Raw genomic sequence first — 17,818 nt, 5'->3', positions numbered from 1 at the left:
GACATTATAAAGTCCGCTGTTACCAACTTTCCATTGCTGTATAGCAAATTACCACAGACTTAGCAGCTTGAAACAACACTCATTTATTATATCACTTATTATAGTTTTGTCGGTCAGAAATCCAGGTGGGCTTAGTTAAATTCTTTGTTCTGGGTCTCACAAGACTGAAATCAAAGTATCAGCTAGGCTGGGCTCTTTTCTGGAGGCCCTGGGCATGAATCCACTTTCAAGTTCATTTAGGTTGTTGGCAGAATTCATTTCCTTATGGTTGTAGGACTGAGGTCCCCATTTACTTGCTGACTATCAGCAGGGTCCATTCTCTGCTCCTACTGGCTGCCTGCATTCTCTCACATTGTCCCCTCCATCTTCAAAGTGGCAATGAAATGCTGAGTCCTTCTCACACTTTGATTCTCTCTGACTTCTATACCTACAATTAGCCAGAGAAATCACTCTGCTTTTAAGGATTCATGTGATTATATTGGGCTCTCCTGGATAATCCAGGATTATCTCTATATCTTAAGGCCAGTTGTACAGGAACATATAATAGCTGGAGTGATATCATATTCAAGGGTTTCAGGGATTGTGGTGGGGCATCTTTTGGGGGCCACTTCAGAAATTTTGCTTACCAAAATCACCTACTCTTGATTAGACCTTGATTCTACTTTTTGGGAAAAACTCCCAAATCCATTCTTCTCTGTGGTCTTTGGCTTCCTCCAGGGAGGTTCTTTGTTGTATATCATCCTCCTTGGCAATGTTTAGAGCAGGCATTAGCAGTATCCCCTACTTGGGGGTAGCAGAGCATTTGCAGTCTGCTTCCTGCTCGTGTAAGCTTAGGGTCTCAAAAGTTGTTTTTTAATTTGAATAGTCAAGGAGGTTTTAGACCTGGCTCGTGGTTTCTTTGTAAATACAATTCCCTCACAAACTTAGTAGATTACTGTTCTTTTGATCTATTTGCTTCCATTTGATTCCATGTGTCGATAATCAAACACAATTATTTCCCAGTCATAATTCTCAAGATTTCTTTCCTTTCTCAGCCCCATCCTCTCTCTCTTTCAGTGTAAAGAAGTTTACACTGAATTCATCTGAAACCACAGATGGAAGGGCCACTACTTAATCTGGTCTTTGTCCATAGGGCTGAGTTGATTTGTTCAACTGAGATTTTTTTTCCACTCGAGCTCTTTTTAGTCTTACTATTTGGGGTTTAGAAGCAACCAGGTGTTCCATCCCTTCAATGATTCAAATTTCTCAACACTATTCTCTTTCACTTCTCTTTCCAAATAGCTGATTCTTTCCTGAATGCTTCTTTTCATTGTAATATCTTGCCAAAGGCAGCCAATAGATCTTTACATACTCCCAACCAACACCCTGATTCTCTCCAACCATCTCTCCTAGAGCTATAGTCTGCTTTCAAGTTTTCATAGGTTAAAACCTTACCAAATATTTTTGTTTTATTCACAACATGGGTCACCAACTTACCAGCCCCTAATATCAGGTTTCTTGGTTCCTGCCACTTCACTGCTAAGCCAGTGTCCCATGTTTTAGAATTTTGTTATTGAAACACCCCACTTTTGGTTCAAATATATGCATTATTCAGGGAAAGTCAACTGCTATAACAAACATCCCCAAATTTGAGTGACTTAAGTCACTAAAATTTTATTTCTTGCTCATGTTACACTTCAAGGTTGTGAGTACACAAAGACCCAGCTTCCACTTAGTAGTTCTGCCATCTTCTGACCTCAGAGTGTTCAACTAGATCTTAATTTGGGAGGCAGAAAGGGAATAAAGAGAGTGTGAAGTATTGTGGGGGGGGAGGTTTTTTATGGAACCAGACCTGGAAGGTCCACATTCCACTGCACTTAGCCACAAGAAAGACTGAGAAAAATAGTCTAGTTGTGAAAATAGGGTTAGTGAAAACTCAGAAGTCTCTATCAAGGCAAAAAGTATTAATTGAAAAATCATAGGCTAGGAAGGTCAAGGAAACTAGGATCAGGAATGGGGAAGGGGAGAAGGAGAGGGATGGATCCAGCCCCTGCAAGGTAGCGCATTATATAATGACCCAAGGGCTGGGGACTTCTGGCTTTGCTCTGGGAGGTGCTAATATCCAAAGGGATCTAATTCGGGATTGAGGTAAGATTGTGACTCAGCTCCATGAAATCAGGAGGCACGTGGCTGCTGTATAAGGTTTGGAAATGTGGTTTTATTTTCAAATTCAGGTATGTGACCCTTTACAGTTCAATGCTGGCACACCTATGTGAGGCTTAACAACATTAGGCACTGACAGCTAGTGATACACAAATCCAACATCTCCCTCTCCATTTACTCTGCCTAACCGTATATAGGGAGCAATACATATGGGTTGTGGCAGCCAGAAAGTGAAGGTCCTTTTAGGAGGTGTCATCAACAGTGACACAAACACATCACTCTGCAGTTGAAGGTAGGTAGGTATCCAGACTTCCAGGGCTAAGCAGAAATGTCAGATGACAGAGGCACATTTTGAGGTGGACTTTTATTTCAGATCAACTTTACTATTGGAAATATAGGGCCTGTTTCCTTCCAATTCAATAATACTTTGGCAGTAGCTTCATCTGCTTCAAGCTGATCTGTGCTTTTCAGAAAAGGAATACCAGTGAGTACTTTTTCAGTAATGCCCCTGTAAATGTGATTACTCTTATGTTCCTTTTTGGAGATAAGGATATGTTCCTTTTTGGAGATAATGTTCCTTCTTTTCCTCAACCTCCCTTCCTCACCAATGGAGTAGTTTGGTGAGAGTCTGTGTTTGGAAGTACTCTTGCAGGCCTTCCTGTTGACCAGCTGGTTCAGGAGTTCACTGGCACCTCCATTCCTGGCTTTTGTTTCAACTGGGGACAAAAGTAGGAACCTTGTGGCCAAGTGGACAATGGGCCAGCTCAGCCTGGTCCTTCTTTAAAGAAGGCTGAGATTGGACATTGCCAGCGTAGAGTCCTGCCCCCCAGCCACTCTCTCTGGAGCTCCATTCACATCCTGTCTTTGACTCTGAGGACCTCATAGAGCTAAAGTTCCTTCAGTTATTTCTGGTCCCCCTGAAAGAGGCAGGTTGAACCATCCACCCATGTCCCCAAAGTCCCCCTGCCCAGTTCTCTCTCTCTCTACCTTAATGGCACATCCTTGGTCAACCCTGGCTTGGGCTTCTCTGGCAGAGGTTTTCTAGGCCCTGTAAAGGGTGACCCCCTTAAATAAATATGTTTTAAAATTGGGCCTGAAGTAGGTGGGTCTCTCTGAAGGGAGTGATTTCATAAATCCCAGTCCTTGAACTTGGAAATGGTGTTGCAAGTCTGGACTCATTCCTGCTCTCTCACAGAGTAGACTGAAAAATATTAGAATAACCTCAGGTTATTAAAATGTTACTGTTCTCATTAGATGGTCGTGGTAATGGTGCTGGTGCTATTCTCCACCATCTTGAATCCCTACTTGTTCTTTCAACTGACATTTAATGATACCCTCCTAAGCATCAGCCACCATGCTAGCACTTACCCAGGGGTGAGTAAGACATGGTTCTTGTCTTTGAGGAAAAATGGTAGGGGAGACAGACATAAATAAGTTATTGTGATATACCGTAGCAAGGATCAATAACGAAGGTATTTAAAAGGTGCCAGAAAAACAGAGGAGGATGTGACTTATTACGTTAAGGATATAGTGGGGGAACATGAAGAGGATGATTCTTGCACTTGGTCCTCAAATATGAACAGGAAGTGGTCAGAAAAAAAAGAGAATGGCCGAAGAAAAATGAGTGAGTGGAAGACAGAGCTGTGAGAGTAAACAATCCAGTTCAGGAACCAGAAGTGGTTTGCAGTGGCTGACGGGCTGCTAGGAGTAGGGCAGCAGTACAGGAGGCTACAAAAGCAGGAAGAGACCATATCTTGAGAAGCCTTGATGCCAGGTAAAGAAAGGGAATCTTATCCTACAGGTGAGGGGGAGTCACTGAGGAGTTCTAAGCATTCTGAGATTTTTGCTTTAGGAAGAGCACTCTTGTGGTTGTGTGGGCTATGAATTGGAAACATGTGAGATTGGAATGTAAGGCGTCTGGTTTGGAGACTATTAGAAAAGAGCAATTTAGTGTAGGAGTTAAGAGCACACAGTTCCTGGAATCAGAATACCTGGGTTTGAGTTCCAGCTCTGTGATTTAACTTGTGTGTCACAAGTTACTTATCTTTTTGGGGACTTAGTCTCTTATCTAATAATGGGAAGAGTAGTATCCACTTCATAGCTTATTCTTTCTCTTGAGGATGAAATTAATTAATACCTATATAATACTTAGAGCAATGTTTGCCCATAGTAAGTTCTACATAAGTGTTGGCAACAAAAACAAACATCAACAACGAAACAAAAATAAAAGCAAAACAACAATAAAACCCACACAAAATCAACACTCCTCCCAAAACTGAGGAGAGCTGAATGAAGGCAGTGGTGATACAGGTGGAGAGAGGCCAAACTGGAGATTGGATGTGTGCCCTCAGTTTTATGCTAAAAACTGGGAATGCTCTGAAACATATTCTTGGGTTGGAAATCCTGTTTGACCCAAAGCACTAAGGCGCAAATGCACACTATGTGTAGGCACATACACAGAGTAAGAGACTGAAGCTGAGAATACATCATTTCTACTCATTCATGAGAGGTGAGTTAACTGTTCTCTAAGGGAGAGAACAAATGACTAATCTGTGCTGTACAGTGGCTTTGAGTTAGCATTTGAAATGGAGACTAGCAAGTTCGCCATTGAAGGCATGAGTTTTCAGCACTTTTCAAACATCTTAAGTCCATGTGGAAAACACATTGAACAGGTGCCTGGAGACAGCTGCACACCCAGTGACAATCTGTGGGTTGGCTTGATGAGCATTTTCTTTATCCAGAGCACACAACCAGAGCACATGCTTGAGGGTTGTTAGCTTCATGCACATGTATGTTGTGTGTGTGTGTGTGTGCTGTGTGTGTACACAGTTGCATATAAATTCACATCTTCCCATTTCATTTCAAGCACTGAGCTAAATCCAACCTATGCATGTTTATAAGAAACCCTCCCTACCTCTGTAAAAAGAAACCCCAATTCCAAAGGGAAAAAAGGGGAGGCTGAAGGATAGTCAGGGCAAATGAGATGGGAAATGGGAAGATATTCACTTTGCAACTCCAAATTCCAGGTCAGATTCTTAGGGTCTGGGTTGGCCTTTAAGCACAATTCTTCCTGATGACCAAGTGCAATGAAGAGAAAAGGGGAGTGTGAGTGTCTTACTGTCCCCCTCAGTGAAAGTGTTTTAATTCTTCCCAGCCATCAGTTAGAGTTCCTTGGTGAAGGTGACGTCTCTGTCCATTGGAGGCTTTCCCAGGCAGTATTGTTGATCCTCCAAGAAATCACTTACTGTGTATGAATAGCTCACAGAGAGGTACTTCATGGACTTCACGAACCCCTCTTCACCCCTGATGGAACTGGTGGCAACATGCCCACTCCTGGGCCTGACATATTATACTTGGGGAAAGAGTGGTAGGCTGAGGGTCCTGAAGCAGGGCCCTCGCTAGGTATCAGGCTTCCTACTGTTCTGTAGGCTGCTCATGCTGGAGTCCTGAGCTCCACCAGGCATCCCTCTGGGCTGCTGAGCAAGTGGCTCTTCCGAAAGGCCCATCAGCCTGCTCCACACAAGAGTTATAGGAATTGTAGAGTCCCAGCACAACAGTCAAGACCAGCACCGCTGCAGCCATCATCCAGATTACTTGCCAGTGCTGACACAGTTTGGGAAACATGACTTGTAAGAAATGAATCAATCCTTCAAGTTTACTGCCAAATGAAAAAAATAGGTGGAGGGTTTAGTATATTGGGCACACACATGCCAAGACCCACATAATTCTCTGTTTGGGGATACATTCTAAGCTGTCTAGAGTAGTGGTTTCCAAACTCATCTGAGCATAGAATCCTTGCTGGCAATTATTCAAAATGCCCCAAGCCTGCTAAATAAGAATTTGTAGTTAAAAAATTATCCCATGTGATTTTGATGCCACCAGACCATAGCCTTGATATTGGCAGCTACTCATCTAGAGTACTCTACTTACATGTTTGCTTGATCATTCCTTTATCCATTCACACATGACCTCATCTATTCATGGGATAGTTATTGACAGCTGCAGTCTCCTGAGCACTGTGCTAGGCCCGGAAACAAGACTGGCTGACACACACTCCCAAGCATCCAGAGAGGACCAGCATCTTTCTCCACTTAAATGTATAAACGCCTAGTTCCAGTTTCTAACCTTTCCCCTGCCTCTGTGCTCAGATGCACAATTTGTTGTTTTCAGTTCCACACCTGACTGCATTCAGAGTAGAAGGACCATGCTGAACACTAAGAAGATGCTTGATATCCAGGGGGAAATGACAAGGAATCAGATCAATCTCAAGAGTTCATGTAACACCCCAGCTCCCCAGGGGCAACCAGAGGACTGATAGCCTCCAGCAGCCTCTGAGTGGCTTATTCAAGATATTTTTTCAACCCCACGAATCTTCAATCCCCAATTTTTCCCTTGTCCTCTGTCTCCTCCTTTACTCTCTCCACTCTCTTTTTTCCCTATTTTTGCTTTCTCCTTCCTTTTTGCCTTTCTCTCCCTCTGTTTTTGACCTCCTTCACTCTCCTTTCTCCTCTTGCTTCCTTCCCATCTGTTTTTCAACTTTTCCTCTCTCTTTGTGGCTTATGAAAAGATATTTGGCCAGATGGCCCATTTTGAGGAGTCCGTTCTTAGAGGTCTTTGGAAAAATCAATGGATACCTTCATTAAGCTAAAATGTCCTCTTCTTTGTAAGCCCAGATGTCTTTAAAAAAAAATCATATGAAAAATGAGAATACTGAGAATTACCAAATGGAAAAGGTGGTCAAAGTGACACAGGGCTTTCTGAAGGTCCCAAGGTTCACACAGACATTGCAACATGTAGGCCATTTGCTGAGCAGTAGAGAGCTCAAAGTCAGAGTTAGTGGAAAAGGGATGCATCACTATGGATCCAAAGACCCAACAAATAACCTCCTCAGAAAGAAACCAGATGCTCAGGAATGCCTGCCTCAATGCTAAGGCCGCAGGGAGCCTTGATCCATTTCTTTTCCGTGTAGGAACTCTGGTGATCATTTCAGAAACAACCAAGCAATGCAAAAACAGTGAGCACATTAGCTGAGGTGAATATCATTGGCTTTTTGCACACTTGTTGGGAGGGGAGAGCTTGGAAATGGAAGCTTGCTTTCTTTCAGGCCTAATTTAGATTCTTTAGCTTCTATACAGATATAATTGGATGCTAAAATGGAGTCTTTCTTTTGGTGTGTATTTCCACATTCCAAAATAAGATGCTAAATCTCTTAAGTGGGATTGCAAAAGAGGAGGTCGCGATCTGGTTTTGTGACCCTTAGCTGATCACCCATTTCTAGCCTATAAAAGAGGCTGAAAAGAATTAGATTAGAAATAGACTTCCTTCAGAAATAAACATTGGTTGTTTTGAGTTTTACCAGTCCCTCATATGGAGTTGGGGTTGTTTCCCCTTACCTGGGCCTAGGAAGAGGGGTTTCAGAGACACTTCTTGGAGAGCTTGCTGTGTTGCATTTTGAGTGACACAGTGGACTTATGAGATTTCACACCTGAGAAATCTGAAGGGCAAGAATCTTGCTGAAGTGCTGTGTAGCATTATAGGAGGAGGTCATGAGTGGGAAAACTGTACTCCCACCAATAGTGGGACAAAGGCACATATTCTACCTTGACTGGATGTAGCCAGATGAAGGCAAGTTGGCATGGAATATCTTAGATCCCGCCTGAGAGAGATATCTAGAAGCTGAAGAGACCTCAGTAGAACAGCTGAGTGTATAGACCCAACAACCTAAGGACTGAAAGAGGAATTTTAAGTGTCTAACTAGAAGAGATGCAGTTGAGAAATCCCCAGCAGTGCTATGAATGTGTGTATGTGTTTGGGGGACAGGGGAAGTGGTTATCTCTGAAGGTCCTGAACAGCACCATACTAAAGCTGCCAAGCTCTGGAGCCAGCTCACAGTGATGGCAATCAAGTATGACCTTCCCTACCCCTTAACCTCAATTCTCTTTCCCAGCATTGACCCTTGAGAGGTCAGACACTGAATTAACAAAGCTGGGGATGGAGAGGTAGAAGTGCAAATGGGGATTTGGAGAAAAAAGCCAACGATGTTCCCTGTTCCCACTACAGGCTTCCTTCCTGGAACAAACCAGAGCTGGGGGAAGGGAGAAGCTTGAAATTTTTAAGGCATTCCAAGTTTTGACCATTTCAGGGAATTGGCCTTTTTAATTACTGAAATAAAGTTACTCTTGAAACTTAAACTGAACAGAGCACCATAGTTTTCTGAGAGTTATTGGAAAAGTAAAAGAACTTGCCTAAATATCAACCTAACCTCATAAAGCAGGCTTGAAAAGGCAATGAGAAAAAAGACAAAAAGTATTCTGTTGCACCTTATGTGTCCCACTTGTTCAATATCTTAAATAAATGTCAGAAGACTATGTTCTCTGTCCTTATATGATTAAGATATTGGGATCACCTAAAGTTCATTTAAAGTGGTCCACCAGAAAGTAATGCTTAAAACAGCTTATATTATTATACATATTATGATAACAGGGAAGAGATTCAGACAAAAAGCTTTGGGTGTTTGATGCTGAATCTCTTGAATAAGGGATCAGTTGCTGGAGTTAGCCTAATGTTTTTAAAGGGCACTCAAGTAGGATATGGAACTGTTAAAAACTTCAGATTTTGCTTGTTAGTGAGGTGCCACACTTTCATGGGGGAATCATGTTTGAATGCAGATGCCTGCAGGCAACTGTGTCTAAGGGACTCGGGAATGGATGAGGATTGCCTAGCATTGAAGACAAAAGCTTTTGGGCCCATTATGAGCTTGAGTCACAGGGAGGAAGGGACCCTTACAACTCTGAGTGTGCAGTTTATATGATAACAATGTCATACTCCTATGGAGAAGATGATGCGACACTGCCGTGTCTGAAACATGAAGCTACACTCCCGCGTGCTGAAGGATGCAGACTCCCCTGAGTGCTGTGCTCATGCCTTGCATCCAGCTGAGGTACAGGCAAATTCTTAAAATCAAAAGACAGATCCAAGAGGCAGCAAATGTTGGGAGGCAGAATGAGATCTCTCATGATGAGCATGACTTACAGGACATTCTTCGGTGATGGATGCTAAGGGTGGCCATTGCCATGAGCTGATGACCAGGAGCTGGGCAGAGAGTGACCTAGGCAAAGCCTTGCTTCCCCTGGGGTTTTGTGAAATGGGAGGAAAGCCAGCAATCGCCTGAGATCACATTGGCTAGATAAGGATTTGAGCCCTGTGCTTTGTAAACCAGCCTGTTTATACTCTGTGTACTCTGTTTATTTGTCTTATGTTCTTTCTCAGTGTTTGGAAGTGTTAGATAATCTATCCTGTCTCAGCTATATTCAGGGGAGCCAAAGGAAGGCTCTTGTCCAGACTTGGGATTAACGAGGAGGAAGAGGTAGGTTGGTGGTCTAAAAAGTAAGAGCAGAGGACCCCCAAGAGGGAGAGAAGACCTAAGAAGAATAACGCTCAACTGTTTGAAGTAGAGATTGTGCTTTCATTGTTAAATATCGGAGGTTCTTTTATTAGGGGAGATGGTGTCAAAAGTGAAACATTTTCCCAGCTCTCCTAGACTGTTCTTCCCTTGAACAATGGGTTTGACCAGTGTGGCTGAGACTGCTCATCCTGGTTGACTCTTCCACCAACTGGGATCCATTGGTGGCTCCTGTATGCTTTGAAGCATACCCATTGCCCTTCTACTACTTTTTCATTGCATGCATGTGATTTCCAGAGTTTCCGGTAATGGGGCCCAGACACACATCATGCCCCCAAGTTCAGCACCTGATTACATAATTAATCCTTTTTGCTGGAGCTGCCCTGGATGCCAGAATAGCCAGGGGTCTGAAAATAAACATTTTGGTGAAGGGTTCCAAGGCTGCTATAAAATTTATTGAATCAAAATTCAAGACTTGTGGTTTAAATGTACTAATGGAGACAACAGGGCAGAATGTATGAAATTTGGAGCTGTCCTGAAAATCCAGGACATTGATGTGGTCACTATACACATAGGGTAGAGTATACTTCTGTAGCAGTGCTCCTGTGATATAATCCTGGCATGGTGGAGCTGAGACTTCATTTCCATAATACCTCACTGCATAGAGTACCCTGGAATTAGACTAGGTTATTTCTACTACTCTGTGTCTTGAAGGCCAAGTAGGACCATAGGTGGGACAAGATGCAGGACCTACACTCTCTTTATCTACATGTTATTTTTTTCCCCGATTTAGAGGAAAATACACTTGAAATATAAAGATATGCTAAGAAAGAAAAACCCAAGTATTTCCAATCCAAAGTGAAGACACTGTCCAGATGAACAAGTTTGTTTGTTCAGCATGGCTGGGCTCTGCTGGAGATTTGTCTTTGCCAAAGAGCTGGGTCTCTTCCCTGCTGCATGTGTTTTCTTTGCCTCTGTTCTTTTGAGAAAACATTCCTAGGGCTTCAGGGATGCTCCCTTGGCTTTGGCTCTTTCATGGGGATGGCTAGGAAATGAGCTAACTGTGGCAAGGCTAAAAGGGACTCCAGTCAGAGTCCTTAACCTGTTTCTCAGTTCCCAATATCTCCTGATTTCTGTCTGCCCTGCCTTTGACCACCTCTTCTCCTCTGACTCTTCTGTACTTGCAAATGTCCCATTGTTAACTATTTTGGCTCTTTGGGTTTTTCTCTACCTCCTCCCTCAACTTGAGTGCCCCCTTGGCTTCTGCTGGCTCCTCACTTGAGTGCCAGACCCACTGCCACCCTGGACTGGTGCTTCTAGAGATTTTGTGCAATCAAATGAATTGTGACCTACTTCAGTAATGCCAACTCTTGGCCTGACTGACAAGGACTTTAAGCTCAGGCTTCCCACCTGCTTCTCTGGTCCTTTTCCTCCTCCTCAGTTTCTCCTGCCTCTTCAGCTTCCTCAGGATTCTCACTCTTTTGTTCTTCCTCCTCCTCTTTCAGGTCTTGAAGTTCTTTAGTCTTCTTTAGACCTTCCTGGTATCTGGAAGACAAAAAAGAACAATTTAATCTGGAAAGGCTGGGTCTGGAACATCCTTTCCTGAGTTCCTGGAGGAGGGGACTTGAGCACGTCCTATAATTACGCACTTCCTATGGTTCCACACAACAGGAAAAAGCTGGGAAGCTCCACTGAATCCCAAAGTGGTTCATAGCAATACAATTTCCCCTCACTCCTCAGTCATCCTTCCTGTTGATGTGAAAGTGTGACAAAAATGACAGGGAAAAATGTGAGCACAGGGTCTCCTGACTGGTTTCTTACCCTATGAAACATTCCATGGGGATAAGATTGCATTTGCTCCCTCTGTAAACTTAGTGCTTCAGTTTCTCACCTGTAAAATGGAGACGATGACGCCTATCTCATGGGCTTGCTGGGAAATTTCATGAAAGTGCCAGACACACAGCTTGGACTGGGTTCAGTAAATGCTTACAAAGCCAACAGAGGAGTTCTCTCCCATGCATTCTGAGCATAGAGGGCAGTTGTGGATGAAAAGTCAGCCTTTCCAAGAGAAACAAACCCTCCTGATTCCCTTCTCCCAAGATTAGCCTTACCCTGAATAGATTCCATTTGCCTGCTCTAAGGCTGAGGGTTTAAGATCAGCCCAGTTTGGTTAAGACAGCCCCATCACTGGGTATGGGAACTCCACATACAAGCCCAAGGGTTCTGTGTCAGCGAAAGCTATACTGCCTCAAGGGTCACAGGGAAAGAAGCTCAGGATGTGGTACGTTGTCATAGGTAATTCTCTGCCTTGAGGCCTGGGCTTTGCCCCTGCTCAAATCTCTGTCCCACCAGTGACTGACAACTGGCCAAAAGTGCTAATGGAAGCTCAGAGAGTTGGATGGTTGGAAGTTGAGGGGGGATGACCAGGGCAGTTCTAGGAAGCAGAGTTGCAGCTGCTTCTGGGCATTGTTGGTAGCAACATGACAGCCCTGCACACGTGTCAGGAAGCCTCGGGCACCACCAAGAGGAACAAACCAGGGGCCCTGATTTCCAGACCATTCTGGAAGCGGCCTTCTGGCAGCTTTCTGCCTAAAAAAGAGGGCAGTCTAGTTATTGTATAACCACACCCTCTCACCCTGCTTCCTTCTGCCCTTCCTGTGGAACAGTATTGCTCTTTCCTGTATAGTTTCATACTGGGACAAGGAGGTCCTGGGGTCACTGGTTGCTTCCCTAAAGTCTCTAAGAATCAGGAAATGCCCATGAGAAGGTATCTTTTAAAGACCTGCCAGGTGACTGCAAGGCAGCCGAGGTGTGACTCACCCCTTGTTATAAGCTTCTTCCGCAATCCTGGCCTTAGTCTCTTGGTTTATCTCCTCCAGGCAGCTCAGAGTTGGGATGGGAGCAGAGGCTTCACAATCTGGGTCCCCATTTGTCTTTCCACTAGGGAGAAGAGGGAATCACAGGGAGTCATTTCAGGGGAGGGTTGAGCATCTGAAAACAAAGCCATGTCTTTGGCCTGATTCCTGACCAGAGGCAAGGAAACTCAGGCTGTCTCAGTAACTTTCGAGTCCATTTGAATTATTCTGCCCAGAAACAAGATTTTATAAAGGCACTAGCCATGAATATCCCCTGAACCCCAACATCAAATACACACCAGCTCCCCTTCTTCATACTCCCAAATCTACCTTTATTCTTATTCCAGCAGATGCTGTGAATGGACAGACAACTGTTGGGAGCTCCAAAGATTTAAGATGAGGAAGGTGGAGGCATTTCATTCCTGGAGTCCATCTTTTGCTTCATGAACCTCACTCATTCTTTCAAATATCTTTTGAGTATCAACTAAGTCACAGACACAATTTAATGCGCTGGGGATACTTTAGAAAATAAAAGACACAGTCCCTGCCATGATGGAGCTTTGCAGGACAGAGAGTCCAAACAAAGGAAAGAAAAAAATTTATGTAATTAATTACAAATAATAACTTACATGAAAGAAATCTGTGCAGTGTCAGAAAATAATGAGGGAAAAATGTACTTCAATTGAGTGGTCAGGAAAGTCTCTTTGTGAAGGTGAAATCAAAGCACAGACCTGAAGGATGAGAAGAAATCAGCAACAGCAGAGGGAAGATCATCCCAGGTGGAGGACGTGGGATGTGTGAAGGTGCTGAGACACGAAATACACTGGATGTTTGAGGAAATGGAAAGAGGCAGTGTGGCAGGAGCTAACTTTTGGAGAAGATATATTTACAGTGCCAATGAGGTATCCAAGTAGGCAAGATGTCAAGTGGGCAGCTGGATATACTAAAGTGAGTCAGAGAAGAGCTTTGGGTTAGAGATATACATTTGGCAACATCCAAATATAGATTATATTTAAAGCCAGGAGAATGGATAAGATCACCTAGGGAGACAATATAAAGAAAGAAGAGAAGAGGACCAGGACAAAGCCAAGGGGCTTTCCAACCTTAGCTCAGGCCAAGAAGGAGCCTATAGAGGGGTGAGAAGTAGTGGCCAAAGAGGTAGGAGGAAAGCCAGGAGAGTGTGGAGTCCAGCGAGCCAAGAGAGAACAAAGTATCAAGGAGGGTGAGTCTGAGTCAGATGAGGACAGAAAAAGTGACTCTTGGATTTGACAATACAGGGGTCAAGAGTAGCTCTGATGAATTGGCAGGAACCAAGGACAGATTGGCATGGGCTCAGTAAAGAACAAGCAGTAAGAAAAGGAGAGGCAGAGGTGCACTAATTTGACTGGGAAGGGGAGTAGAGGACTATGTCAGGGGGAATGCATAGTGGAGAATGGGGGTCAAGGGACAAAAAAGCACATATGAATGTGGATGGAAATGATCCAGTAGAGAGGATGAAAGGAAGCAAATGACCAAGGGAACAAAGTCCTTGAAAAGGGAATTTGGGAAGACCCCAGAAAGGTGGAGAAACTCTCCCTTGGTTATAACAAAGGGAGGAAGAAGATGAAGATTATGGGTTGGGGAACCGGTGAAAGAAAATGAAAGAGCTCCTGTCTCATAGCTTAAATTTTGTCTCTGAAGTGGGAGGCAAGATCATCTGCAGAGAGTAAGAGGTAGAGGGACCTAGGAAAGGCTTGAGGAGAGAGGAGAAAGTGTAAAAGAGTCGTGAGGGAGAGTGGAAACACAGACTAGAAAATCTTAGCAGGATTGCTGGAAGTCCATTTGAGTCAGGGGATCATGAATTTAAAGTAAGCATCCTGATGGCCATGCTTCCCCTATACGTCCTGCAGCCTACCTAGGGGTCCAGAAACCCAGCAGAAGTAATGCTGTCAAGGAGGAGCCCTCAAACAAGGCAAAACTGTGAGCAGAGCTTTGAAGCCAGGACTCTGAAAGACCAACAGCTGACATCCCTCCTCAACATCTCAGGCAGGGTTTATGAGTGAGCTTTATATCTTTCTCCTCCTTCTTGGCATCAGTTTCCCGTCTCTGATTTTTCTTTAGACCTTTTAAAATTTACATTTCATCAGGCTGGAAACCAAAACCCATTGTGAACAAGAAAGATAACACTCTAAAAATACTTGCTATTCATAACATTTGTCCTTTTGCAAATTACATTATCCACTCCCTTCCATGTGACCTTTGCTTAATGTGCAGTTTCCTATTTGTCCAAATGATTGGAGCAAGAGCAGAAAAACATAACTACAGCCAAGAGCAGGGAAAGTGATTCTTTTATGAAATGTATTTATATATTAGAAATGAAACATTGGTATCAGATCTTTAATTTATTTTATCTATAGCTTTCAGCCTTAGAGGTTACTTTATGTTAAACATGTGTGAAGGAGGACAGTGTAGAATAGAGGAAGGAACCTGCCTGAGGCAAATCTGGGGTTCAAACCCCAGCTGCAACACATGCAAATTACTTATCCTTCCTGAACTTCAGATTCCTCAAATGCAAAATGGAGATAATAATATGTACCTGATGGTGGTGGTATAAGAATTAGTGAAGAAATGCAAGTAAACTTTCTGGATATGGTAACTCAATAAATGGTACCTATTATTATTGCTATGTAGTAAATTTGTAAATTTTGGAAGCAATCTGAGATCCTTCAGAACCTGATCCACCAGAAAATTCCAGCTGATTAATGACAAGCAGATTATATCATCAAGGGAGAACTTTTTATATGTTCCAACAACACTTCAGAGTCTGAAGAAACATGTGAAGGAATTTAAAAGGAAAAATTCACATAAAATTGCTTTAATAAATATCTCAAGAGCATATCTATTGAGTGCTATAATGTATTCATGCACCTTGGAGTTTTGCTGGCCAAGTGACCATAAACAAGCCTATATTCGGGTCCATCACTGCTTTCTAGAGACTAAAACTCTAGATTATAGTTAATAATATTATCTTATTGATTGTATCAAAGGTACCACACTAATGTAAAATGTTAATAATAAGGTAAACTGTGTGTGGTGGGGAGGGATATTTGGGAACCCTGTACTTTCTGCACAATTTTTCTATAAACCTATAACTGCTCTAATAAAAAAAAAAAAAAAAAAAGGGAAGAAGAAAGTCTTACCTAGCATGTTTGGTAGAGCCAAGAAGCCCAGTTCACTGACTCCTTCATATATGGATCTACTGTCCGTTTCAACTCACCCTATATTGGTATAGTATGTTAGTTTGTAACATGCTTTCACATATATTCTCTTACTTAAACTTCCCAATGATAATGAAAGTTAACATTTATCTACTGTCTACTATGTATCAGATTCTATGCTAAGATCTCTTTTAAGCTTCATGAACCCTGTGCAGTCTGACATCAGCCTGTGCTTTTGGCTGCACTTCCCACCATCCATTGGACATGTAGGTACCCACTCTTGGGTTGGGTCCATGGTTTGCCACACTACTGGTGTTTGGCTGGCTTGCCTGGGACTGCACTTTGGTCTTCTAACTTCATTTCTAGATGTGCTTTCCACCCCTCCTTGGAGCCTCCTTTTTAGTGGAAGTGTTTTCCTGGGTCTCTGAGTGGTGTGTGGGGTTCTGAGGCAATGGTACCTGCTGAGTGAAGCCATTGCCATCCTCAGGCTGGGCCATGACTTGTGATGCTGCCCTTCTTTAAAAGGTTGCTAGTTTAAGATATAAGATGAGCTAGAAAAGCCTATAATACTGGGGTTAGGGTGGGAAGTATAGAAAACACACTATCCATAATGATTTTTCTGTATCTTCTGATCTCTGGTTCCCTAAATATCTACTCCAACTGCTTGGAAATTGTTCATTTCTCCTCATGCATCTGTAAGACACAGCTCAAATATTTTCTCCTTTGTGGAGCCTTTGATAATGCCCCCCTTCCACTCCCTGGTTAAAGTTATTTTCTCCCTCCCTCTGCACCCTCATCAAACTTCTGTTACAGCTTAACTCAGATATAGGGCATTTTTCTGTTTTGCGTACATGCCTTTCCCTCCACCTGACTGTGATCAGAGAGGAAGGGGCTGTGTTTTAGCCTCTCAGAATGGTGCTTGGCACACAGTAGGTGACTTTAAGTGTTTGTTGAGTTGTATGGAGTCCACTTGGAATCATCCAATATTTACATTTAATCTTGTAAAATGGGTAGGTCCTCTCTGTAAGGGGCTATTTCCCAAGGACCCAGTGTTTGGGTCTGGCTGACAGCATCTCTATTCATGGCTGTAATCTGGCTGCTGAGCACGTCCTGTGCCCAGCCCTGAGATTTCTGGGCCAAACACTCCTGGATTCTGGCATCTGTCCCCAGCCTGAAATCCTGCCTGTTTTCTTTCTGGGGTAATTCATTAAAATGAGACTCATTGTTCTTTCATGTTCACTGGGTCAAAAAAGTTTGCCACTGTGCTCAGCTCTCAGTAATATGAGGGGCTATTTAATCAAAATGAGCTGTTTAACAGGCAGGTATATTACACTCATTTTCTTCCATGTTGTAAACAATAATTGTAAGAGACCACAGTTATTTCCAATGCAGAGTTCTTACCTTTTTGGGCTCAGCAATGTTTCTAAGCCACCCCACTGCCCTGGCTCCCTTGGACAACCCCCACCCTGGGTTGTCTCCCTCGCTCCCTGTTATTCTGTCCCAGGTTCCCGGGATCCACTACAAGCTTATTGGGGATAATATTAGCTGTTGTTCCAGAAAATTATCAGCAGAGAGGAGTTACTTATTGTACAAATTTAATGTAATATAAAACCTTTAGGCAATTACACTAGCTGCATCAAAAGTGTAGACAAATGGTTCTTTTAGATATCATAGTTAAAATTGCTCTCTGAAATATGATATTATGATCTCCCCCCATGCCTGGAGGGCCACCAGTTTCTTTCACCCTAAAGAGCTCCTGAATCCGTCCTCTTTTCTCCAGTCACACTGAACTTCTTTCTGTTCTTTCAGTTGGAAGGAGGGTCTAGTAAGAGGGTAAAAGCAGGAACTCTGTTGTCTAGCTATATAACCTCAGGCAGGTAACAATTTCTCTGAGCTTCAGTTTCCTCCTGGATAAAATTGGGATATTCATAGTATACCTACTACACCCTGGGATTAGTGTAAGGATGAAATATCATTAATATAAAGCAATTAGTACAGCACTTTGCCATAAAGTAAGCATGCAGTAAATCAGAATAGTAATGATTATCATCACTATTATTATTATTGTTATTATTATTATTATTGTCTCAGAGCCTGGATTGTTGTCAACCTCCTGTTCACCTAGTTAACCATATATTCCTTCAGGTTTTGGTTTAAAAGTAAGTTCCTAGTGAAACATTTTCTGAGCCTCCCTCCCTGCCCCACTCCTTACCAAACCAGGT

General features: G+C 43.0%; 1 protein-coding gene across 6 annotated transcripts in view; it reads right to left on the bottom strand.

Moving 5' to 3' along the window:
* Positions 1 to 2,177: 2,177 nt before the first annotated feature.
* The window catches only part of IRAG1 (inositol 1,4,5-triphosphate receptor associated 1), a 137,925-nt gene continuing 122,284 nt past the window's right edge, over positions 2,178 to 17,818 (bottom strand). For all 6 annotated transcript variants that reach the window (XM_037840052.1, XM_037840054.1, XM_037840053.1 and 3 more), the window contains 3 exons: positions 12,365 to 12,484; positions 10,955 to 11,089; positions 2,178 to 5,800 (listed from right to left, as the gene is read on the bottom strand). In XM_037840052.1, coding sequence (XP_037695980.1) covers positions 5,557 to 5,800; positions 10,955 to 11,089; positions 12,365 to 12,484 — 499 coding nt within the window. In that variant the 3' untranslated portion in view covers positions 2,178 to 5,556. The remainder of the gene's footprint in view (positions 5,801 to 10,954; positions 11,090 to 12,364; positions 12,485 to 17,818) is intronic.

Source organism: Choloepus didactylus, chromosome 6 (genome assembly GCF_015220235.1).
Source record: "Choloepus didactylus isolate mChoDid1 chromosome 6, mChoDid1.pri, whole genome shotgun sequence".
Lineage (NCBI taxonomy): Eukaryota > Metazoa > Chordata > Mammalia > Pilosa > Megalonychidae > Choloepus > Choloepus didactylus.
Note: the sequence above shows the minus strand (reverse complement) of the source record. Positions and strands in the feature narration are given on the sequence as shown.